The sequence below is a fragment of the Triticum urartu genome, chromosome 2A, assembly GCF_056163025.1.
Source record: "Triticum urartu cultivar PI428250 chromosome 2A, HENAU_Tu73, whole genome shotgun sequence".
NCBI classification, from domain to species: Eukaryota; Viridiplantae; Streptophyta; class Magnoliopsida; order Poales; family Poaceae; genus Triticum; species Triticum urartu.
The window spans coordinates 734,446,886-734,471,556 of record NC_141874.1 but is presented as its reverse complement, the minus strand read 5'-3'; the positions used below and the strand labels follow the sequence as shown (position 1 = coordinate 734,471,556).

At 45.3% G+C, this 24,671-nt stretch overlaps 1 protein-coding gene across 2 annotated transcripts; it reads left to right on the top strand.

Annotated features, from left to right (window-relative positions):
• Positions 1 to 324: 324 nt before the first annotated feature.
• LOC125528200 (S-locus-specific glycoprotein S13-like) lies at positions 325 to 6,054 on the top strand. 2 transcript variants are annotated; one of them, XM_087540320.1, is made up of 8 exons: positions 325 to 1,401; positions 1,476 to 1,569; positions 2,513 to 2,641; positions 2,730 to 2,914; positions 3,011 to 3,223; positions 3,323 to 3,560; positions 4,437 to 4,590; positions 4,707 to 6,054. In XM_087540320.1, the coding sequence occupies exons 1-2, from the start codon at positions 329 to 331 to the stop codon at positions 1,489 to 1,491; spliced, it is 1,089 nt and encodes a 362-aa protein (XP_087396446.1). In that variant the 5' UTR covers positions 325 to 328; the 3' UTR covers positions 1,492 to 1,569; positions 2,513 to 2,641; positions 2,730 to 2,914; positions 3,011 to 3,223; positions 3,323 to 3,560; positions 4,437 to 4,590; positions 4,707 to 6,054. The 2 variants fall into 2 exon arrangements, with proteins under 2 accessions (XP_087396446.1, XP_087396445.1); XM_087540319.1 differs by lacking the exon at positions 1,476 to 1,569 and having other exon boundaries at positions 4,707 to 6,052.
• The last annotated feature ends 18,617 nt before the right edge of the window (positions 6,055 to 24,671 follow it).

Sequence of the window (24,671 nt, the reverse complement as noted above, 5' to 3'; positions counted from 1 at the left end):
TCTTTCCTTACATGCTATGCTACGTCACTTGATTGAGTCTTGGTTAAGTCTCACTAGACTGAGAGACCTAGCTACACCCAATTATAGAGGACAAATCATTCCTTATGTATGTTATGTTAGGGCATTTATTACATAATAATAGGTCTGGGAAAATTATTTGTACGAACCCCGTCGGTGTCCAGCAGCTGCAACTTGAGCGAAACAGCGAGAGGCCGTGGTCGCTCTGCCGCGGAAGCCAAAAGATGCCGTTGAGCTCACGGCAGATATAGTTGTCAGCTATAATGTGGGACATCATGGTCTCCAAATTCCAAATGGGAAGCGAGATCTTATGCCACATTTCGCTCAGGCGCTAACGCACCAGAGTATGGCTTCTCTCCCGGCCATCTTCATCCTCATGCTGCTGGTTTGTTCCTGCAACTCCAATGACCGCCTAACACCCACTAAGCCACTCTCGCCCGGCGACGAGCTCATCTCCAGCAATGGCCTCTTCGCCCTTGGCTTCTTCTCCCTGCAAAGCTCCGCCGCCAACACATATTTAGGCATATGGTACCACAACATCTCGGAGCGAACATACGTGTGGGTGGCCAACCGCGACAACCCGATCACGAGCAGCTTGCCCGGGAAGCTGGTCGTGAGCAACACCTCTGACCTCGTCTTGTCCGACTCCGACGGCCGTGTCCTCTGGGCGACGAAGACGAAGACGAACAACGTCACCACCGCGGGATCAGGTGGCAGAGGTGCGGTGGCGGTGCTGCTCGACACCGGAAACTTTGTTCTCCGGTCGCGGAACGGCACGGAGATATGGCAGAGCTACGATCAGCCGACCGACACGTTTCTCCCGGGATTCAAGCTGTGGGTGAACTACAAGACCCACGTAGCGGCGCGCATCGTGGCGTGGAAGGGCCCCGACGACCCGTCCACCGGCGAGTTCGTCTTGAGCGGCGACACCAGCACGGGCCTCCAGATCCTGACCTGGCGAGGGTCGAGTCTCTACTGGCGCGTCGGGGTGTGGAGCGGCGCCACGGCCGCCAGCTTCACCAAATCCTTCTTGTCCCAGATGATCGATGACGGAGAGGTGGCCTACTTCACTTACAACAGAGCCGACGACTCGGCCCCGGCGAGGTCGCACTGGAAGCTCGACCACACGGGCGAGGTGATGTTCAGCGTGTGGGTTGAGGGGTCGTCGTCGTCGTGGGTGCCCCTGTTCGAGCGGCCGGGCAAGGGGTGCCTCGTCTACGGCGCGTGCGGGCCGTTCGGCTACTACGAGGTCAAAGGGGCCGTCCGGGAGTGCAGGTGCCTCGTCGGGTTCGAGCCGGCCGACGGCGGCGACTCCTCCAAAGCAGGGTGCGTGAGGAAGGAGGCGCTGAGATGCGGCGGCAACAACTACTTCCGCCCCTCCAAGTAAGCTGATCATACAGTAAACAAACCGTTTTTAGTATAGCTCCAAGCAATTAAATCCGGCATATTATGCATAGGGAGGGGGATCGCTAGGACTTTTTGAGCATCAATTGGCCACAACGTTTGTCTCATCAAATCTTCATCCCACCCGTTCCTGACTGGATCAATAAGGTCAGAAACTTTCTCCAGTAGATTCCCTCGTCTAGAAGTAATAATTATCCTATTCGCACAATTCGAGATCCATGCATCTCTCCATATGTCGATATTTTGTCCATTTTCGACTTTCCATATATAACCATTTCTAAGAGATTTCATTCCCGCCATAATGCTTTTCCAAGTGAAGGAGGAACCTTTTTTTAAACTTGCGTTCGTCAAGTTGCCCTCCGGGAAATAATCGGCTGTTAATATTGTAACACATAGTGAATCCAGATTATCCAGGAGATGCCAAGCTTGTTTAGCTCACAATGCCAAACAATGCCAGATCGAAACAGTGTATATCTCAGAATCCCATTCCTTTTGAACCTTTTGGAACACACATCTTTTACCATGCCATCCAGTGCATCCTTTTCTAATTATGCTTGTCACCCCACCAAAATTACGACATCGCGTCAATGATTCCTTTGCAAAAAATAGGAATTTTAAAGACAGCCATGGCATAAGTTGGGATCGCTTGAAAAACAGATTTGAGCAAAATTTCCTTTGCTCCAACATATAATATTTTTTCTTTCCATCCGCTAATTTTCGTAATAACGCTATCAATCAGGAACTGAAAACAATCACTCTTGTCCATCCCCGCATTGGAAGGTGAACCCAAATATTTTTCATTCAGTGCTTCGGTACGCACTGAGAAAAGGTTGCATTGCTACACGCACACCGGAAAAGTAATCGTATTAGCACATTAAAACTTGATTTCCTAGAAAAGGTTGGATTTAATATTCTTTTTCTATAGGGTTGTATTTGTAAAGACTTATGATACTTACGATAAACTACTTTAGATCTTTCTGAAAAAAATAAATTGCAAGGGGTACAAGGTCACGCCTAGTCGTGACTATCAAAGAAACAGTAGTTTCATAAAGGCCTTGACCCAGTACTCATTTCTGTACTTTCTTCACAGGGGACAATTATGCAAGAACCAACAACAAGATCAGCGGTGTCCATTTGGTATTTAAGATTGTACTCCCACTTATAGCATTCTTGCTGATACTCGCATGCATATGTCGTTTCTGTATATGCAAACCCAGAGGTAAATTAAGAGACAACACCTCTTGCAATATGCTTTGGGTTGTTCATATGTCCTACTGTTGAGTTTGCATGCCTGATATTTTCTGTAGGCATACATCAAGACAATGGAGCCCTACAAAGATCGGCCCTGCATGTACATTTGAGACCTTCACAAGAAGTTTGGGATCAAAGTCTAGAACTTCCGCGGATAACGTTCGAAGACATTGCTGCTGCAACGAATGGTTTCCATGACACCAACATGCTTGGAAAAGGAGGTTTTGGGAAAGTCTATAAGGTTGCATATAAAATGTTTACCTTAAGATCTAAATAAAGATTCAAAATTGTTTTTAATTTCCTCCTGGTAAAATCAATAATGATGAGAATCTTGCAGGGGACAATGCAAGATGGCAAGGAAGTTGCTATTAAAAGGCTTATAGCAAGGGATCTGAGCAGGGAATAGAGCATTTCAGAAATGAAGCTGTTCTTATTGCCAAACTACAGCACAAGAATCTTGTTAGACTCCTTGGATATTGTATTCATGAGGATGAGAAGTTGCTTATATACGAATACCTACCCAACAAAAGTCTAGACAAATTCCTTTTTGGTACGTTCTTGCATACTACTATATAAACTAAATTTGAATCAACTAAACAAACATATATACTTGCGTGAATGGCTCCGTATATGATCTATACTTTGACAGATAATGAAAGAAAATCTACACTCAATTGGCCAAGAAGATTTAGCATAATCAAAGGGGTAGCTAGAGGATTACTATATCTACACTAAGATTCGAGAATGACGATAATTCATCAAGACCTCAAGCCGAGCAACATCCTGCTAGACTCAGAGATGAACCCAAAGATAGCAGATTTTGGAATGGCAAGGATCTTTGGAGGCAATGAGCAACACGAGCGTACCAAACATGTAGTTGGGACATAGTAAGTACCTCTCACAGTGGCCTTGATCTCATCATTTTTAATAGAACAGTCTATCTTCAACTCGCCCCAACTGTTTTGGTTGATTTACCTCGAATCCTGAACTACACAACTATCAATATTAAGTCATGAACTTTTTAATGTTTTGTGTTAACCCTAACGTTGTTTTGAAAAAGTAGGTATGTATTCATTATTTGTAGATCGTCTACAATTATATTTATTTCAATGAAATGATAACCTGCAAAAATGAGTTGATTTTTTATTTATTTATATTTTTGTGCAAAATCGACAAGATAAATTCATCATCTTCATGTTTTTATGAAATAAAAATAATCATGTTAGTTGCCGATTTTTGTTCTTACCCTATTGCTTTCTCCACACATGTGATTCTTCTTTTATTTTGGAGAAACATTAACTCACCTTCCAAATTAACCTAGTTATATAGGGTACCTTTGAACATTTGAAGATTTAGAAACAAAACGGAACAATTTTTGATTGCATGGATGTCGTTCGGAACCTAAAAAAATCAGCCAAAGAATGTCCTTTGTACAAAAGACTACATTATTTTTTCTTTATTATCATTTTACACATGGCATAAATCTTACTTTAAGGGATTTTGCAAGTTATAATATGATAGTATTTCCCTCATCTCCTAACATTTTTTTCAGAGTCGGATGGGACCAAAGAACTAACCAAGTAAACGTGAATCACTTTAAGAAAATTTGGAGTATAACATAGGCATTGCATAATAAAAGGTTCAATTTGGACCAAGCGCATCATTCGGTGTTTATGACTGATTTTGTTCTTCTTATTTATATGCTTGAATCATACTCAAACTACATACACAAGCTTAGCTTAATTGTTAAATCTTTCAAACAGTGGTTACATGTCACCTGAATATGCGATGGAGGGAATCTTTTCATTGAAGTCTGACACCTACAGCTTTGGTATTTTCCTGCTGGAGATTGTAAGTGGATTAAAGATCAGCTCACCTCATCATCTTGTAATGGATTTCCGGAATCTCATAGCATATGTAAGTGTCATTATTAAATGCTTCAAATTCCTTAGTAATTTTAACACTTTAATTTTAGAAAAAACAAACATAATGTGGTACCAAATATAGTCACAAACTTCAACGTGATGTTTTAGGCATGGAACCTATGGAAAGATGGAAAAGCAATGGATTTCATGGATGCAACACTCACGGAGAGCTACTCCCGTGATGAAGTGTCAAAGTGCATCCACATTGGATTGATGTGTGTGCAGGATAGCCCCAATGCTAGGCCACACATGTCATCGGTTGTGTCCATGTTGGATAACGAAGCCATGCCTCGCGCAATGCCGAAGCAACCGATGTATTTTGCACAGAGAACGGTTGAAGGCTTGGAAATGTCTACCAATGGTGCTAGCCTTACAACGCTAGATGGTCGCTGACTGACTGGCCTAAGGTTCTGGTATGATAGTTGAGTATCAATATATTTTTCTACCAATTGAAAGATAGAAATGTAACGATGTATGCATACTCCCTATATGCTTGTGATATTCATTGATGGCTATAGGGTGTGGAGCTTTATTGTTTTAAAAAATACTTTTATGGTTATTATTCAGCTATATACATTATTAGTTTCTTAACTGGTAAAGATACCTCTGAGAGTGTGTTTCTGCGCTCCAACAACTGCTTGGGCATTGGTTCATGTCATTTCACTGTAGTTTCTTCTTCATTGTTTTTTATTTTCTTGCTCCAATTATTTATTTTGTATGTTGCATCATTTCAACTGCATCATGCAGCCTGACTTGCATATTACTAGAGTGAGTAGTTACTTTGTGCTTTTCATCTTTCGTTGGAAATAGGGTAACATGGGGCATGTTCCGAGGAGACTACGATTTACATCTTCCTAGAACCAAACTCACATCCTTTAGCATTAACTACTTTCATCATACTAGAACTAGGATCACATCCTACAAGACGTACCGTAGTTGAGATATGGAATCAATTGTGATGAACAACATGCAGTACACATACATGCAGTTAGAAAGGATCAGTCGAAAAGAGGAGCATTGAGAATGATGCAATCAAGATGGACATTGTTGATATGGATGCAGTTTGAGATATATGTGGTCAAAAAGGGACATAGTTGGCAAGCACACAATTGGGTGCAAATGGATGCAATGGATGTATAGAAGGATGTAGCGGCTATGGATGAATTTGACATATATGGATGCCATTGACATGTATGAAAATTAAATGGATGTGGTTTAGAGTAAGCTTGCGATTGATATATGCTTGCATGTCACATGTAGATGATGAAGCTACTTCTAGCCTTCTTGATAGCTTTGACCAATATTTGGTTGCTAGCCACATGTCAACTATGTGCTTGTAAGAATTATATTTGGTAACATTTTTTTTGCTACATGTACAGTTGTGGGGCTGTTTAATATAGAAATTTATTTATGTTCCAGGTATAATTGCACATTTTCCATACATTAATTACACTATTTAATTGTGTTAAATATATGAGTTAGAAGTAGATGCCATCTACTCTATTGACATATACTTTATTTTTACAATCTGCTTTGTTTTGCAGCAGAATTGTGTTTGTGAAAAAAGCTATGAAAACAGTAAATCATCAAGATTCAGGCATGGCTTTTGACGGATTTCTGAGTGTAAATAGGAATTTTACATTCACCTTTAAGAGGATTGTCAATTCTACACTTCGACCTAGCTTGGTGGAGCGACGTCAACAATAATGTCTAATTTGTTTTGGTTTATGGTTCTCATGTTTGTAATGTCTAGGCCTTCTTTATTTGGGCTTTTGATTATGCTTTTGCAACCTTTTCACCTTGGCCAAAAAGCCACACTAGTACAACGAGCTCCTAAACAAACGGTTTAAAACCCCTTTCCGCGATGGCATCTGGAACTGTCACCAAATGAGTGTGGGCGATAGGGGGGTCCTTCCCACACAACCCAGAAACCGTCGGGGATATGCCCTCCTGGCACACACGTTCAGCAAAATGAGGTCGTATGCGACCGGCGAGCGCTCAAATATGAAAATACATACAGTAGAGCTAAAAAATACAATTATACGACAAAATTGTTTTCGGTCGCAAGTACATCCCACACAGTCAGTCCCCGCTAAACGTTTCCGTTCGTATGTACATCCTACACAGTCGCTCGAAGGAAAACGTTTCCGTTCACAGGTACATCACACACAATTTTTCCCGTTAAATTGCTTGCGTTATTGGATATATCACTCATGGTCCGTGGAAGAAACTGTGTGGCAAAGGTTGTCCATCACACACAGTTTTCATATGGTAAACGTTTGCGCAAGGTAGCCTAACGCAAACAGTTTTCAAAAGAGTCGTGTGTGATTGTTTATTGATCCAACACGGTTTATTCCTAGAAAGTGTGTGCGTTGCCTGAGGTCATCGCCCACGGTATTTTTTTAACAACCGTTCGCAATAGCAAAACCCAATTAGTAGGCTAATTATCCGATTATTCATAATCCATTTATTAATCTAATTGACAGTTCATATTAAGCACACAATATATTTCATTTTCATAATTGAAATACATCAGAGTACAACATCATATAGCTTTAGCACTCAGCTATACCAAGACCAAGTTTCACATGCAACATCTATAACCTTTCGAAATTAGCATCATAGACAGTACATAGACAGATGTATCTCATCTGGAAAACTGCTGAAGCAGAAGGCGAATATTGAGCCTTCATTGATGTTGAAGGTCTTTGTAACTTTATGCCAGTGCCTGTGGATGATTGACCGTCCATCCTTCGTCCTCTTCAGGAACACTTCAATATTGAACCGTGGGTGTTGTATGAATACCTTCCTCGTCTCCTGACCATACAGGTGGTTTGAGAGGTAATCATCAGTGAACTGCTTTGGAAAGGCCTGAAAACAAGGATGTGCATAAATATATTCTCTATATTGGAAATGGGGCAAAGGAAAATAAAAAAAGGCAAGGTATAATAGTTAGTACCATCCTGTAGTGAACTGGTGTCTTCTTCATTGTACAGACATAGATCTTTTTGTTTTTTGTTGCTAATTTTTTTATCCTAACAATCTTTCTGAGTTTCTTGACTTGACTGATATTCATGGACAACTCATTTTCCCATATGCAAAAAGGGTTGAACAGTGGGTTAAAACCTCTGACAGCAGGACCTACATGTGCAAGACCAAATTGTTAAGAACCTAAATATTAGAATGGTTCCTGCAATTGCACAATAATGTGTTATTAGACAACGGACCATGCACGTGCTAACCTCGATTGTGAACCTTAGTGCTTCCCATTGTTTCCCTGCAAGACATATAAGGTAGTTAGTCATCAGTTAAGTAAGGGTTCGTATGCTATCAATAAAATATGTTGATGAAAAATAATCACATTGCAGATTCATCAGATTAATTCAAGACACAGGGAAAACCCATTTATCCAAACCAAGCATGATTAAGAATTAGGAAATATAGCACTTGTATATGTTTCTCATGTATTAAGTGCAACCAAATTCGATTTATTCCTCACATGCACAACAATACAAAATTCTACCCATGACAATTGGATATTGCATTGCAGAATTGAACCAAGCAGTTAACTAAACACCACAACAAATGAACCAAATATTAACTGAGCACCAGATTGCACAATATAACATACTCCTAATAGAAGATCAGACAGTTAACCAAACAGTTAACTACAGCCAATTGTAGAAATTATATTTGTTTCTCATGTATTTACTACACCCAAATTCAATTTATTCCTCACATGGTATACAATAACAGAATGCACCCATAATTTTTAAAGATAAATTCGATTTATTTCTCACATGGAAGAAAATACAAAATTGGAGCCTGAAGAATTGAACATCACATTTGCAGTTTTGAACCAAATAGTTAACTGAAGACGACAACTAATTAACAAAACAGTTACTAAGTGAGCACCGCACTGCACGACATATAGAACATATACACTAGAGCAACAGATCGCATGGTAAAATTAGATAGCACAATTCACAAGAATTTGTGAAGGAAAGGTAGGAGCAACACACACGACGGGTAAATCGAGCATGCATAACCGGCGCAGATAGCAAATGGCAAGGTGCTTCTTCAAGATCTGGGGGTCCGCACGAATGGCAGCCATTGCGACCTCATCCGCGCGTGCAGCCGCGATTTGCTTCACCACTGCCAAATGCTCCTTGAGGTCCTGGCTATACTGCGTGCACCATGGCTTAGGCCGACGCTTATTTGGTGGAGGGGTCGGTCATTTGGGTGGAAGGTGTCGCGCTCGCGCCGGCAGTCGGGCCATGTGGAATGTGGAAGAAGGAGGAGGATGGGGGTCGGGTGTGGATTACCTGCCCGGATAGGCGAGGCCGAGCAGCGTGAAGGAGGGTCGCCGGCGAGGAAGCGGCGGCGATGCAAGCAAGGAGCAAATGTTTCAACTTGTAAAGGAAGGCTTTTGGTAAGGGGGAGGGGGCAGGGAGGTAGATGATGTCTACTACACAACCTTCTTCTTGTAGACGTTGTTGGGTCTCCAAGTGCAGAGGTTTGTAGGACAGTAGCAAATTTCCCTCAAGTGGATGACCTAAGGTTTATCAATCCGTAGGAGGCGTAGGATGAAGATGGTCTCCCTCAAGCAACCCTGCAACCAAATAACAAAGAGTCTCTTGTGTCCCCAACACACCCAATACAATGGTAAATTGTATAGGTGCACTAGTTCGGCGAAGAGATGGTTGTAAGGGCATATTTATCCCTACGGTGTTTTGGTGATTGATGACAATGCATTTGCGGACTAATCGGGTGCTTTGAGTTCTTTCAGATATTCATCTTTCGGCACGAAACGATTATTTCCCCTCGGCGCTCTACTCAAGACGGTGTAGCTTCTTTCGTGACATTGTTGGTGGACTAAGTTTCGTAGTAGTCACCGTACTATCAAGAGGGGATCTGCTTCGGTATGGTTTGGGTGGAATCAACACGTACACGTTCTTCTCACTCCCCCCGTTTCTTTCCGTCTCTCTGGAGCTCCTCTTTTCTCCTCTGTGTGTCTTTTCCTGGACCCAGCGGTAGTACCGCGGGCCACAGTGGTAGTACCGCTGAGGCTCACTAAGAGGCAGTACCGCTCCTCGGAGCGGTAGTACCGCTTTATGGCCTCAGCTGCAGTACCGCTGCGGCTCCGTGCTCCTACCGCCTCGACTCGAGTGCGCATTTTCTCGTGTCGGGTTTTACGGCACTAGCTGCAGTATAGCGGTAGTACGGCTGAAGCTCAGTAAGCGGTAGTACCGCTCCTCGGAGTGGTAGTACCACTGGATGGCCTCAGCCGCAGTGCCGCTGTGGCTCCGTGCTCCTACCGCCTCGACTCGAGTGCGCATTTTCTCGTGTCGGGTTTTACGGTAGTAGCTGCGGTAGTAGTGGCGGTAGTGCTGCTTGTGAGCGGCAGTACCGCCCTGCCTCCGCGGTAGTACTGCTCTGGGTCCCAACCCCAGCCCCTTCTATTCTAGCGCGGCAGTACCGCTGAGGGGGAGCGGTAGTACCACCCTGCCCCCGCGGTAGTACCGCTCTCTGCGGGGCTGAGTGGGGGGTAACGGTTGGATTGTTCCCCCCACTATAAAAGGGTGTCTTCTTCCCTTCCTTTGACTTACCTCTTCCCCCAAGCTTCATTATTGCCCAAGCACCATTCATTGCTCAAGCTCCATTAAATACTCCACGCCTCCTTTTGCCCGATCTATCTCCCTAGCCAATCAAACTTGTTGATTTGCTCGGGAGTGGTTGAGAAGGCTCCGATCTACACTTCCACCAAGGGATTTTTGATTCCCCCACTCATCCTTAGTGGATCTTGTTACTCTTGGGTGTTTGAGCACCCTAGACGGTTGAGGTCACCTCGAAGCCATATTCCATTGTGGTGAAGCTTCGTGGTCTTGTTGGGAGCCTCCGATTAAGTTGTGGAGTTTGCCCCAACCTTGCTTGTAAAGGTTCGGTCGCCGCCTTCAAGGGCACCAATAGTGGAATCACGACATCTCGCATTGTGTGAGGGCGTGAGGAGAATACGGTGGCCCTAGTGGCTTCTTGGGGAGCATTGTGCCTCCACACCGCTCCAACGGAGACGTACTTCCCTTTAAAAGGAAGGAACTTCGGTAACACATCCTCGTCTTCACCGGATCCACTCTTGGTTATCTCTTACCTTTACTTGTGCAAGCTCTTTAGTGTTTGTTCCCTTGCTTGCTTGTGTGCTTGTTGTTGTTGCATCATATATGTTGTTCACCTAGTTGCACATCTAGACAACCTACTTTGATGCAAAGGTTAATTTGGTAAAGAAAAGCTAAAAATTGGTAGTTGCCTATTCACCCCCCCTCTAGTAAACCATATCGATCCTTTCAATTGGTATCAGAGCCTCGTCTCTTTTTTAAGGACTTTACCGTCCAAAGAGTATGGTTGATACCGTAGACGGTGTGGAGGAACACTCCGGTGTGAATCCGATCTCGTCTACGGGCGATGGGGGAACTTCGGTCTCTCGTGAGGAGTTCAATGTAGCCTTAGAGACATTGAAAACCTCCATGACGACCGAAGTTGAAAACATGTTTACTAAATTTCTTGAGGGGCTTAAACTATCCACCGCACCGTTGAAAGTGGGGGATCCCACCAACAAGGTGCCGGATGCTATCCCCGACAAGGGGGAAGCTAGTAATGAAAAGGCTCCTTCTTCTAGTGGCAAGAATGGCACCGACATCTTTGCCCATGTGGAACCACCACTTGTGTATGGTGGACCTGTTCCTTCTACTCATTTGAATCATGCCGGTCCTCCTCCTAAGATTGTGAAAAATGAGGATTTTGATTCTTGGGTCTACCGCTTTAAACGTCATTTAAATCATGTGAACACTAACCTTTGGAGAATCATTGAAGAAGGTTTCTACCCACATGATCCAAGCAACTTCACTCCTTGAGAAGCCGTGGACAATCAATTCAATGATAATGCTCTCTTCATCATTCAAGATGCAATTCCACCCGAAGACCTACCTCATCTTCGTCCCTTCGCCTTGGCCAAAGATGCATGGCATTGTGTCGTGTCTCTCTACCGGGGAAGCGCAAGCATTCAACGCTCCAACTATGAAGTGGTACAAGATGAGGCCGATGAGTTTGCAATGAAGGAAGATGAAGAACCTCGTGAGCTTTATCGGAGAGTCACCAAACTCGCGGTCTCACTACGAGATCACGGGAGCAAGGACACGGATGACAATTGGATCAAGCGCAAATTCCTCAAGGCAATGATGCCCTACCACAAGGCCATGTCCTCCGTCATCCGCCAAAGACCGGACTTCCACACTTTGACCTCAAGCGAGGTGTTGGATGAGTTTGTGGCCATGAACATTTTGGACAAGACTGCCGACAATGCGGTGCTCCGTTCTCAACGGGCAAATAAGCCTAACCTTGCTTTGAAGGCCAAGCTCACCGTGGAAGAAGAAGAAGAGGAAGAGGAGGAGAGCAACCCCGAAGATACAAAGTATGCATATCATGAACACATGGCACTTGCTTCAAGGCAATTTTGGAGGAAGAAAAACTCGAGGCCCAACTTTAGCAAAAACACCTCGAGTGGCATGAGGGGCAAGCAACGTGTAAGGACTTGCTACAATTGCGGCAACGTGAGTCATTTCATTGCGGAATGTCCGTATGAGAAGAGGGAAGACAATGGTGGCAAACTCATCCGAAAGAACAAGGCCAAGTCGTTCCCCAACAAGAACAACTTCACCAAGAAGACTCCTCCCAAGGCCTTGGTTGTGCAAGAAGAGTACAATGAGGATGATGACGATGATGAAGATGATGAGTCGGTTGCCATGGCCTCCGTCGCCATTGCCACAACGTCACGTGTGTCTCTCTTCGACTCACCTAACAAGAGCATCAACGCCAAGTGCCTCATGGCGAAAGCCACCAACAAGGTAACCTCCAACATCAAAACTACCATCATTAATCATCCTTCCCCATCGGAGAGCATTAATGAAGTTGAGGGAGCTAATGTGGAGGTTAACGAGTTTGAGGCCTTTATGGGCAAACTCAAGGGAAAATCCAAGAAGCACTTTGTTGCTCTCTTGGAACAACTTGGTGAGGCCAATGACATGATCGAGGCTCACGAAGGCACCATCTCAAAGATGGAAGGGCATAGTCGTGACTATGCCGATGAGATTTCGGATCTTTACAATGCTCTTGAGGAAGAGCGTGGTCTTCGTTTGCCTCTTGAGGAGTCATACAACGTTGATCATGCTAAGTTAGAGAAAGATTATGATCATGCCCTCGTTGTTTCTCGTGTGCTAAATTCCGAGAAGGCCAACCTCGGAGTTGATCTTGCTAGACTCAAAGAGGAGTTTGATATACTTGACAAGGCCCACAAGGCCTTGAAGGGTATTCACGCTAGTCTCAAGGAGTCTCATGATCAACTCCAAGATAAGCTAACTAAGGAGAAAGCAACTTTTCCTCATATGGTTTTAATTGATAATGCAAGTGCTACTAACCCGTGTTGTGAGCATATACATCTTGTTGAGGAAAATGCTAAGTTGAAGGAGCAACTTTAGAGAGGCCTTGCGACTTGCATACAAGGCAAGAAGAACCTCAATGATCTCTTGATCAACCAAAAGGGAGGTGTGGCGAAGGAAGGGGTTGGGTACGTCCCCGACTCCAAAAACAAGAAGAAGAATGACAAGACCAAACGACCTCCTCCCCTCATGCAAACCTTTGTGAGGGCGGGAGAGAGTGTCCCCGAGGAGAAGAAGAAGAACAAAGTCAAGAAGGGCAATGTCACCTCACCCAACAAAGCCGGCGATTTTAATCCTTCTTATGTGTTGTGTCGTGCTAGTGATGGGCATGTTTATGCCAAATTTGTTGGTTCTCTTCATGAGTACATTGAATGGTCTATTTGGGTTCCTAAGACCCTTGTTACTAACATCAAAGGACCCATTACAAAATGGGTACCTAAAACCAAGCATTGATCTCTTGTAGGTGTTTGCTTCCGGTGGTGGATCATGGTTGCTCGATAGTGGAGCTACAAATCATATGACCGGAAGCAAGGACTTGGTGGTGGGCGTGCACAAGGTTCCATCTATGCCCACCAATGTCGAGTGGGGTGACGCCTCATCTTCTAAGGTATTGGGACTTGGCAAGGTGGTCATCTCTCATGATCTCACGATCGAGAAGGTCATGCTTGTTGAGTCCCTTGCATACAATTTACTTTCCGTTCGTCAACTTGCAATCATGGGCTTTGCCACTTTCTTTGATATCGATACCGTGGCCCTCTTGTGGAGCAAGACTCTTAAAGTAGCCTTTGTTGGGCATGTCGAGAACGGTCTATATGTGATTAACTTCTCGGAGCGACCCACTAAGACCGCGACATGCCTAATGGCTAAAGTTGATGTGGGATGGCTTTGGCATCGCCGTTTAGCCCATGTCAATATGAGATCTTTGCAAAGTCTCCTAAAGGGGGACCATGTCCGTGGACTAACGAATGTTAGTTTTGCTAAAGATCGTGCTTGCAGTGCCTGTATCGAAGGAAAGCTACATGAGAAGGCTCACCCTCCCACGACTATCATTTATTCAAAGAGGCCTTTGGAGCTCCTTCACATGGATCTCTTTGGGCCTCCATCCTTTGATAGGCTTGGAGGCAGAAAGTATTGCTTGGTGATTGTGGATGACTACTCAAGGTACACGTGGGTGTATTTCTTCAAGAGGAAGAGCGAGACCCAACAAACCGTCATTGACTTTGCCAATGAAGCACAACGTCAACACAATGCAAAGATCTTGACAATAAGAAGTGACAATGGCACCGAGTTCAAGAACTACACCTTGGATGAATTTCTTAGTGATGAGGGAATCAAGCATCAATATTCCGCACCATACACCCCTCAACAAAACGGTGTTGCGGAGAGGAAGAATCGGACGTTGATGGATGCGGCAAGGACCATGATGGCGGAGTTCAAGTCTTCGTACAACTTTTGGGCCGAAGCCATCAACACCGCGTGTCATGCATCAAATCGGCTCTACCTCCGCAAGGGCTTGAACAAGACTCCTTATGAGATACTCACCGGTAACAAGCCCAACCTCAAGTACTTCCGGGTATTCGGGTGTAAGTGTTTCATTCTCAAGAAAGGTGTTCGGTCGTCTAAATTTGAGGCTAGAGCTTATGAGGGCATATTTGTTGGTTATGCTACAAACTCTCATGCTTACCGTGTCCTCAATAAATCCACGGGACTTATTGAGGAGACGTGTAACGTGGAGTTTGATGAGAATAACGGCTCCCAAGTGGAGCAAAGTGGCACTTGTGATGTAGGTGATGAAATTCCTCCTCAAGCCATAAGAAAAATGGGTGTTGGTTTCATCCTACCCATTGAGGAACCCCTTGTGGCCGAAGGAGAAGGACAATGCTCCACTCAAGTGGAGCCATCACCTACCCAAGGCCCACACGCTTCCGAAGAACAAAGTGAAGGCCCTCAACCTCATGAACAAGACCTAGGGCAAGATCATACTCAAGACGGTGTTGACACACCAAGTGATGCCCAAGGTCAAGTTCTCTCCCGAGCAAGTTCAAGACCAAGAACAAGTTCATGACGACGCTCAAGATGATCAAGTAACCGCTCCTCAACTCACCACCGAGGAGGAATTAGAGCGTCGTGCCGCCAAAGTTGCTTCCAAGCTCTCCACCAAGGATCATCTCATGACGAATGTGCTTGGAAGCTTAAGAAAGGGGGTAAGCACTCGTAGACAATTAGCAAATTATTGTGAGCATCACGCGTTTGTCTCTTGTGTGGAACCTCACAAGGTCTATGAGGCGCTCGAAGATCCGGATTGTCTCAATGCCATGCATGAAGAACTCAACAACTTCGAGCGGAACAAAGTGTGGATATTGGTGCCAAGGCCAACGGGGAACCACAATGTCATTGGAACCAAGTGGATATTCAAGAACAAGCAAGATGCCCATGGGATTATCATTCGCAACAAGGCTCGTTTGGTAGCACAAGGCTACTCCCAAGTCGAGGGTATCGACTACGGTGAAACCTTTGCTCCCGTTGCTCGTCTTGAATCCATTCGCATGTTGATTGCATATGCTTCTCATCATAACTTTAAGTTACATCAAATGGATGTGAAGAGTGCTTTTCTTAATGGTCCCATTAATGAATTGGTGTACGTCAAGCAACCCCCCGGGTTCGAGGATCCCTACTTTCCCGATCATGTGTATCAACTCGATAAGGCACTCTATGGCCTTAAACAAGCCCCACGTGCATGGTATGACCACCTTACCGAGTTGTTACAAGACCGTGGGTTTGAAGTTGGGATAATCGACCCCACTCTTTTTACTAAGAAGGTCAAAGGGGAGTTGTTTGTGTGCCAATTATATGTTGATGATATTATCTTTGGTTCTCCTAACAAAGCTTTCAATGAGGAATTTGCCGCTCTCATGACCTCAAAGTTCGAGATGTCCTCCATGGGGGAGTTGAAGTTCTTTCTAGGGTTCGAAGTGAAGCAAAGAAGGGAAGGAACCTTCATCAATCAATCCAAATACACTCAAGACATGCTCAAGAGATTCAAGCTAAGTGACGTCAAGCCGGCTTCCACCCCAATGCCCACCAAGTGCCAACTTGATCTAGATCCCAATGGTAAAGTGGTGGATCAAAAGGTATACCGTTCCATGATTGGATCCTTGCTTTACCTTTGTGCATCTAGACCGGACATCATGTTGAGTGTGGGAATTTGTGCACGGTTTCAAGCCGCACCTAAGGAAAGTCACTATGTGGCCGTCAAACGAATCTTTCGATATTTGGCTCATACCCCAAACTTTGGCTTATGGTACCCAAGAGGATCAAACTTCAAGCTTGTAGGGTACTCGGATTCCGATTGGGCGGGAGACAAAGTGGATAGGAAGTCCACTTCCGGAGGATGCCAATTCCTTGGTTGCTCGTTGGTAAGTTGGTCTTCCAAAAAGCAAAGTTGTCTGTCTCTCTCGTCCACCGAAGCAGAGTATGTTGCGGCCGGTAGTTGTTGTGCACAACTCTTATGGATGAGGCAAACTTTAAAGGATTACGGTGTCACTTGCGACAAAGTGCCTCTTTGGTGTGACAATGAAAGTGCCATCAAGATTTCTCTCAACCCGGTGCAACACTTCAAGACGAAGCATATTGAGATTCGGTATCACTTCATTCGGGATCACATTAGGCGAGGAGAGATCGAGCTCAACTATATCAACACTCATGACAACCTTGTAGATATTTTCATGAAGTCCTTGGATGAAGCAAGATTTCGCGAGTTAAGGCATGAGCTAAATATCATTGATTCGAGCAATGTTGCTTGAACCCGTGCACACCCTACCACGCTCAATTTGTTGTCTAGTTTAGGTGTAGGCATGGACATAGGGGGAGTGTTGTTCTCTCAACGAACTCTCCCTCCCCCCATTATGCATAAATTGATCAAGTCTTTCACTTTAGCCATTGTTGATTGCACGTGTGCTTAAAAGACGAGTTTTGGTCATGGGCCCAAGGTTAAAATCTTCGCGGTGCCATACCTCTTGACTCAAACATAGGTGGCTTCGGCCACCGCCCTCTCTTGAAGAGGGGTTTCTTGGCCTCTTGCTGGTGTGTTCTTTTGCTTTTCGTTGCGGGTGTTCTTTTTTTTTGAGCTAAGCCATGTAGTCTAGTTGTCGCGGTGTGCTGGGCAGTACTGCCGCTGCTGGCGAGCGGTACTACCGCTGATAAGCGGTACTACTGCTGGTGATGGGTGGTACTACCGTGGTAAGCGGTACTACCGCCACACCAGTGCGGCACTACCGCTCCCCAGCGCGGTACTACCGCTGCAGGGCGGGGCCAGGGGTTTTTATCGGGGCAGGGGGAGGTTTCTTCTCCCCCATACCCATTCGCTCGCCCCTCGTGCCTCTCCCTCTCTCCAGCAGCGTTCCGCCGCGAAAGGGCTCCGGTGGATCTCCTCCTCCGGGGCGTTCCTCTCCATTTCCTTCGGTGGAGTCAATCCCCACCTCGTCCTCTTGCCATGGATGCCGGTATTGCCCTCGTTCCTTCACTCTTTTGGTCTTGCTTTTAGATCTTGTGCTTAGGGGCAATGGTGGTTGCATCTCTAGATTTTTGGCTAAATCTAGGCTTGAGTTGGTTGGAGAAGGCAACTAGATCATCTAGATTGATGTTTGGTAGGATTATTTTTGAATTTGGTAGGCCGGTAGTGCCGGATCTGTCCACGGTAGTAGGAAACCACTGTTTCACCGCCTCGTGCTATGAAACTGCTGTTTATCCGCCTCAAGCCGTACTACCGCTCCCTTTGGAGCGGTACTACCGCTTGACCGAGGGCGGTACTACCGCTCCCTTTGGGGCGGTACTACCGCAGGCAGGTCACGGTACTACCGCTGCATGCCATTTTCCATCATTCTCCTGGCTTACCTTGATCCTTTTGTTGTGTTTTTTGGCTTATGCTCGTTTCTTCTGGTTGTTTTGCGTCTTGTTGTGTTTGGCTCCAGGTGATGACATTTTCGAGCAGCAAGGTCGCCGTATCAACCCCGGGCGTGCCACCTCCAAACGCTACCGGACCTCAGAGCCTGCCGGTGGTTCCTCGAGCACCCAACCGCCTCCAGCAAGTGCTTCTGCAAGTGTTCCTCCACCTCCTCAGCAATCGAAGCGAGCCGCCAACAAGCCAAAAGGGAAGGCTGTGACTGAGATGAACAGCAAGGAGTTTTGGGAGAAGCGTCGCCGCAACCCCTATACGGTGGACCAAGAACCCACTTTGGTCAACCGCCCGTTCTGGAACCGTTTTTAGTTTGCCATCTACTTTGATGTGATCAAGGCCAAGAAGAATCTCTATGTTGATGTTCGCTCCATTGACACTGATGCTATGGAGAAGGATCCAGAGTACTTTGGAGAAGCCTTTTAGATGTGCACTCAGCTGAACATTCTCAGGATCATGCAGTTCAACAAGGATTTCGATGCAGATTTGTTGGCTCAATTCTATGCCACCGTCCATCTTGGAATAGATAGCGACAGGACTCTGACTTGGATGACCAATGGCAAGCGGCTTTCTGTCAAGTGGCGGGCGTTCATGGAGTTACTTGATGTGGCGGATAACGGGCTTGAGACTCCTGTCGGTTTCCGTCCTCACCGCCATGTTACTTCCACCCACAAGCAAGCCCTTTGGCCCTACTGCACTGTGAAGGTTCACCCTGTCACTGAGAAGAAGACCTACGAGCTGTGTCCGTATCTGGACATTCTTCATCGCATATTCTGTGAGACTCTCTTCCCTCGCATTGGGAATCTGGATCAGGTTCACTCCTACCTCGTGGACATGCTCCTTTTCTGTCAGCATGAGAAGGAAGCAAACACTGGAGAGAGCCTGGATATCTCTCATGTCATGTGGTCTGAACTTGTATCTGCCGTGTCTGAGCGCAAGTGTCCTATTTATGGTCCCTTCATCATGAGGCTCATTGAGAGGGCCTGGGCACAGACTTATCCCAGAGTGCTGCTAGAAACTGGAGAGTTGGTTTCTCATGAGATCAAGCGTCTGAGGAAGAAGGACAACTGGACAGCGCCTCACACAGGGGGTCCTTCTGCTACTGCTGCCACAGGGGGCCCGTCTGCTGCTGCTGCCATGGGAACTGAGGGTGAGGCTGCTACTGATGCCCACAATGAGGACTTTGGCCACTCCAGTGCAGAACCATCATGGGCCCAGAAGCTCAAGCGCAAGATGAAGAAGCTCTTCTGCATGGAGTCCCATGGTCAGTACTTGACTCATGTGGCGGAGAAGAATGCCAGGACGTGCCACAAGGAGATCATGCGTCAGTTGGGCGCCACAGTTGTCAGTGGGTCTGAGGGACAGATCACTGAAAAAGAGGACTGGACTCATCAGAACTGCCACTGGACCAACTCCGATGCCGAGCAGTTTTCAACTCACGATGAAGATGCAGAGATGTGATGATCACCTGGAGTCGTAGTGTCCCTCTCTGCCCTTTTTGGTGTCTCGCTGCCAAAGGGGGAGAGAGTGTAGGGATTTGCTTGTTTTGCCTCTTGTGTCGTGCTATGTTTTAGTCTTGTGGTTTCCTGTGCGTTTCTCTTGGTTTGGTTTGTTGTGAGACCTAAGTTCCAGACATATGGTGTAAGACATATGCTACCTTTGTTATCTTATCTATGTGTTATGCACCTCAGTATCTTATAGCTTGCATGCTTATCCTATCATATATGTGCTCTCATATATCTTGCTTAGGTTGTTGGTCTCTAAAATATAGGGGGAGCCATGATCCTAGTATGTGTGCCGTGCAGTCCAAAGCACTTATCTAGTGTGCACAACATCTAGGGGGAGCCTGTCTATATTTTAAGAGACGTGGGTTCTCTTGAATTCTATGTCTTTACTCTTTTCTATGAAAATCCCGTATTGTCATCAATCCACCAAAAAGGGGGAGATTGTAAGGGCATATTTATCCCTACAGTGTTTTGGTGATTGATGACAATGCATTTGCGGACTAATCGGGTGCTTTGAGTTCTTTCAGATATTCATCTTTCGGCACGAAACGATTATTTCCCCTCAGTGCTCTACTCAAGACGGTGTAGCTTCTTTCGTGACATTGTTGGTGGACTAAGTTTCGTAGTAGTCACCGTACTATCAAGAGGGGATCTGCTTCGGTATGGTTTGGGTGGAATCAACACGTACACGTTCTTCTCACTCCCCCCGTTTCTTTCCGTCTGTCTGGAGCTCCTCTTTTCTCCTCTCTGTGTCTTTTCCTGGACCCAGCGGTAGTACCGCTGAGGCTCACTAAGTGGCAGTACCGCTCCTCAGAGCGGTAGTACCGCTTTATGTCCTCAGCTGCAGTACCGCTGCGGCTCCATGCTCCTACCGCATCGACTCGAGTGCGCATTTTCTCGTGTCGGGTTTTACGGCACTAGCTGCAGTATAGCGGTAGTACGGCTGAAGCTCAGTAAGCGGTAGTACCGCTCCTCGGAGCGGTAGTACCGCTGGATGGCCTCAGCCGCAGTGCCGCTGTGGCTCCGTGCTCCTACCGCCTCGACTCAAGTGCGCATTTTCTCGTGTCGGGTTTGACGGTAGTAGCTGCGGTAGTAGTGGCGGTAGTGCTGCTTGTGAGCGGTAGTACCGCCCTGCCTCCGCGGTAGTACCGCTCTGGGTCCCAGCCCCAGCCCCTTCTCTTCTAGCGCGGCAATACCGCTGAGGGGGAGCGGTAGTACCGCCCTGCCCCCGTGGTAGTACCGCTCTCTGCGGGGCTGAGTGGGGGGTAACGGTTGGATTGTTCCCCCCACTATAAAAGGGTGTCTTCTTCCCTTCCTTTGACTTACCTCTTCCCCCAAGCTTCATTATTGCCCAAGCACCATTCATTGCTCAAGCTCCATTAAATACTCCACGCCTCCTTTTGCCCGATCTATCTCCCTAGCCAATCAAACTTGTTGATTTGCTCGGGAGTGGTTGAGAAGGCTCCGATCTACACTTCCACCAAGGGATTTTTGATTCCCCCACTCATCCTTAGCGGATCTTGTTACTCTTGGGTGTTTGAGCACCCTAGACGGTTAAGGTCACCTCGGAGCCATATTCCATTGTGGTGAAGCTTCGTGGTCTTGTTGGGAGCCTCCGATTAAGTTGTGGAGTTTTCCCCAACCTTGCTTGTAAAGGTTCGGTCGCCGCCTTCAAGGGCACCAATAGTGGAATCACGGCATCTCGCATTGTGTGAGGGCGTGAGGAGAATACGGTGGCCCTAGTGGCTTCTTGGGGAGCATTGTGCCTCCACACCGCTCCAACGGAGACGTACTTCCCTTCAAAAGGAAGGAACTTCGGTAACACATCCTCGTCTTCACCGGATCCACTCTTGGTTATCTCTTACCTTTACTTGTGCAAGCTCTTTAGTGTTTGTTCCCTTGCTTGCTTGTGTGCTTGTTGTTGTTGCATCATATAGGTTTTTCACCTAGTTGCGCATCTAGACAACCTACTTTGATGCAAAGGTTAATTTGGTAAAGAAAAGCTAAAAATTGGTAGTTGCCTATTCACCTCCCCTCTAGTCAACCATATCGATCCTTTCAATGGTGAAACGAGTGGTATATGGATAGTAGATAATAGTTTTTGTAATCTGAAAATATAAAAACAACAAGGTAACTAATGATAAAAGTGAGCGTATACAGTATTGCAATGCGTTGAAACAAGGCCTAGGGTTCATACTTTCGCTAGTGCAAGTTCCCTCAACAATACTAACATAATTGGATCACATAACTATCCCTCAACATGCAACAAAGAGTCACTCCAAAGTCACTAATAGCGGAGAACGAACGAAGAGATTATGGTAGGGTACGAAACCACCTCAAAGTTATTCTTTGCAATCAATCCGTTGGGCTATTCCTATAAGTGCCACAAACTGCCCTAGAGTTCGTACTAGAATAACACCTTAAGACACAAATCAACCAAAACCCTAATGTCACCTAGATACTCCAATGTCACCTCAAGTATCCGTGGGTATGATTATACAATATGCATCACACAATCTCATATTCATCTATTCAACCAACACATAGAACCTCAAAGAGTGCCCCAAAGTTTCTACCGGAGAATCATGATGAAAACGTGTGCCAACCCCAATGCATAGGTTCATGGGTGGAACCCGCAAGTTGATCACCAAAACATACATCAAGTGAATCACGCGATATCCCATTGTCACCACAGATACGCACGGCAAGACATAGATCAAGTGTTCTGAAATCTTTAAAGACTCAATCCGATAGATTACATCAAGGGGAAACTTAATCCATTACAAGAGAGTAGAGGGGGGAAGAAACATCATAGGATCCAACTATAATAGCAAAGCTCGCGATACATCAAGATCGTATCACCTCAAGAACACGAGAGAGAGAGAGATCAAACACATAGCTATTGGTACATACCCTCAGCCCCGAGGGAGAACTACTCCCTCCTCATCATGGAGAGCACCGGGATGATGAAGATGGCCACCGGAGAGGGATTGCCCCCTCCGGCAGGGTGCCGGAACGGGTCTAGATTGGCTTTCGGTGGCTACGGAGGCTTCTGGCGGTGGAAATCCCGATCTATTGTGCTCCCGGATGTTTTTAGGGTATATGGAGATATATAGGCGGAAGAAGTACGTCAGGGGGGCCACGAGGGGCCCACGAGGGTGGAGGGCGCACCCAGGGGGGTGGGCGCGCCCCCTACCTCGTGGCCTCCTCGAAGCTTCCCTTGCATGCACTTCAAGTCTTCTGGGCTTCTTTCCTTCCAAAAATGGGTTCCGTGAAGTTTCAGGTCAATTGGACTCCGTTTGGTTTTCCTTTTCTTCGAAACCCTAAAACAAGGTGAAAAAAACTGGCACTGGGCTCTGGGTTAATAGGTTACTCCGAAAAATGATATAAAAGTGTATAATAAAGCCCATAAACATCCAAAACAGTAGATAATATAGCATGGAGCAATCAAAAATTATAGATACGTTGGAGACGTATCAGCATCCCCAAGCTTAATTCCTGATCATCCTCGAGTAGGTAAATGATAAAAACAGAATTTTTGATGCGGAGTGCTACTTGGCATAATTTCAATGTAATTCTTCTTAATTGTGGTATGAGTATTCATATCCGAAAGATTCAAGATAAAAGTTCATATTGACATAAAAATGATAATACTTCAAGCATACTAACTAAGCAATCATGTCTTCTCAAAATAACATGGCCAAAGAAAGTTATCCCTACAAAATCATATAGTCTGGCTATGCTACATCTTCACCACACAACATATTTAAATCATGCACAACCCCGATGACAAGCCAAGCAATTGTTACATACTTTTGATGTTCTCAAACTTTTTCAATCCTCACGCAATACATGAGCGTGAGCCATGGACATTGCACTATAGGTGGAATAGAATGGTGGTTGTGGAGAAGACAAAAAGGAGAAGATAGTCTCACATCAACTAGGTGTATCAACGGGCTATGGAGATGCCCATCAATAGATATCAATGTGAGTGAATAGGGATTGCCATGCAATGGATGCACTAGAGCTATAAGTGTATGAAAGCTCAAAAAGAAACTAAGTGGGTGTGCATCCAACTTGCTTGCTCACAAAGACCTAAGGCATTTTGAGGAAGCCCATCATTGGAATATACAAGCCAAGTTCTATAATGTAAAATTCCCACTAGTATATTGAAGTGACAACATAGGAGACTCTCTATCATGAAGATCATGGTGCTACTTTGAAGCACAAGTGTGGTAAAAGGATAGTAGCATTGCCCCTTCTCTCTTTTTCTCTCATCATTTTTTTTATTTTTTTATTTTGGCCTTCCCTTTTTATGGCCTCTTTTCTTTCTCTTTTTTTATTTTTCGTTCGGAGTCTCATCCAGACTTGTGGGGGAATCATAGTCTCCATCATCCTTTCCTCACTGGGACAATGCTCTAATAATGATGATCATCACACTTTTATTTTTCTTACAACTCAACAATTACAACTCGATACTTAGAACAAAATATGACTCTATATGAATGCCCCCGGCGGTGTACTGGGATATGCACTGACTCATGAGTGACATGTATGAAAGAATTATGAACGGTGGCTTTGCCACAAATACGATGTCGACTACATGATCATGCTAAGCAATATGACAATGATGGAGTGTGTCATAATAAACGGAACGGTGGAAAGTTGCATGGCAATATATCTCGGAATGGCTATGGAAATGCCATAATAGGTAGATATGGTGGCTGTTTTGAGGAAGGTATATGGTGGGTTTATGGTACCGGCGAAAATTGCGCGGTACTAGAGAGGCTAGCAATGGTGGAAGGGTTAGAGTGCGTATAATCCATGGACTCAACATTAGTCATAAGAACTCACATACTTATTGCAAAAATCTATTAGTTATAGAAACAAAGTACTACACGCATGCTCCTAGGGGGATAGATTGGTAGGAAAAGACCATCGCTCATCCCCGACCGCCACTCATAAGGAAGACAATCAATAAATACATCATGCTCCGACTTCATCACATAACGATTCACCATACGTGCATGCTACGGGAATCACAAAATTCAAAACAAGTATTTCTCAAATTCACAACTACTCAACTAGCATGACTCTAATAATACCATCCTCATATCTCAAAACA

Coding starts and splice junctions, on each gene's coding strand:
- LOC125528200 (XM_087540319.1), top strand. CDS start 329: ATGCCACATTTCGCTCAGGCGCTAACGCACCAGAGTATGGCTTCTCTC. Junction 1,402..2,512: donor AACTACTTCCGCCCCTCCAA/GTAAGCTGATCA, acceptor CTTTCTTCACAG/GGGACAATTATGCAAGAACC.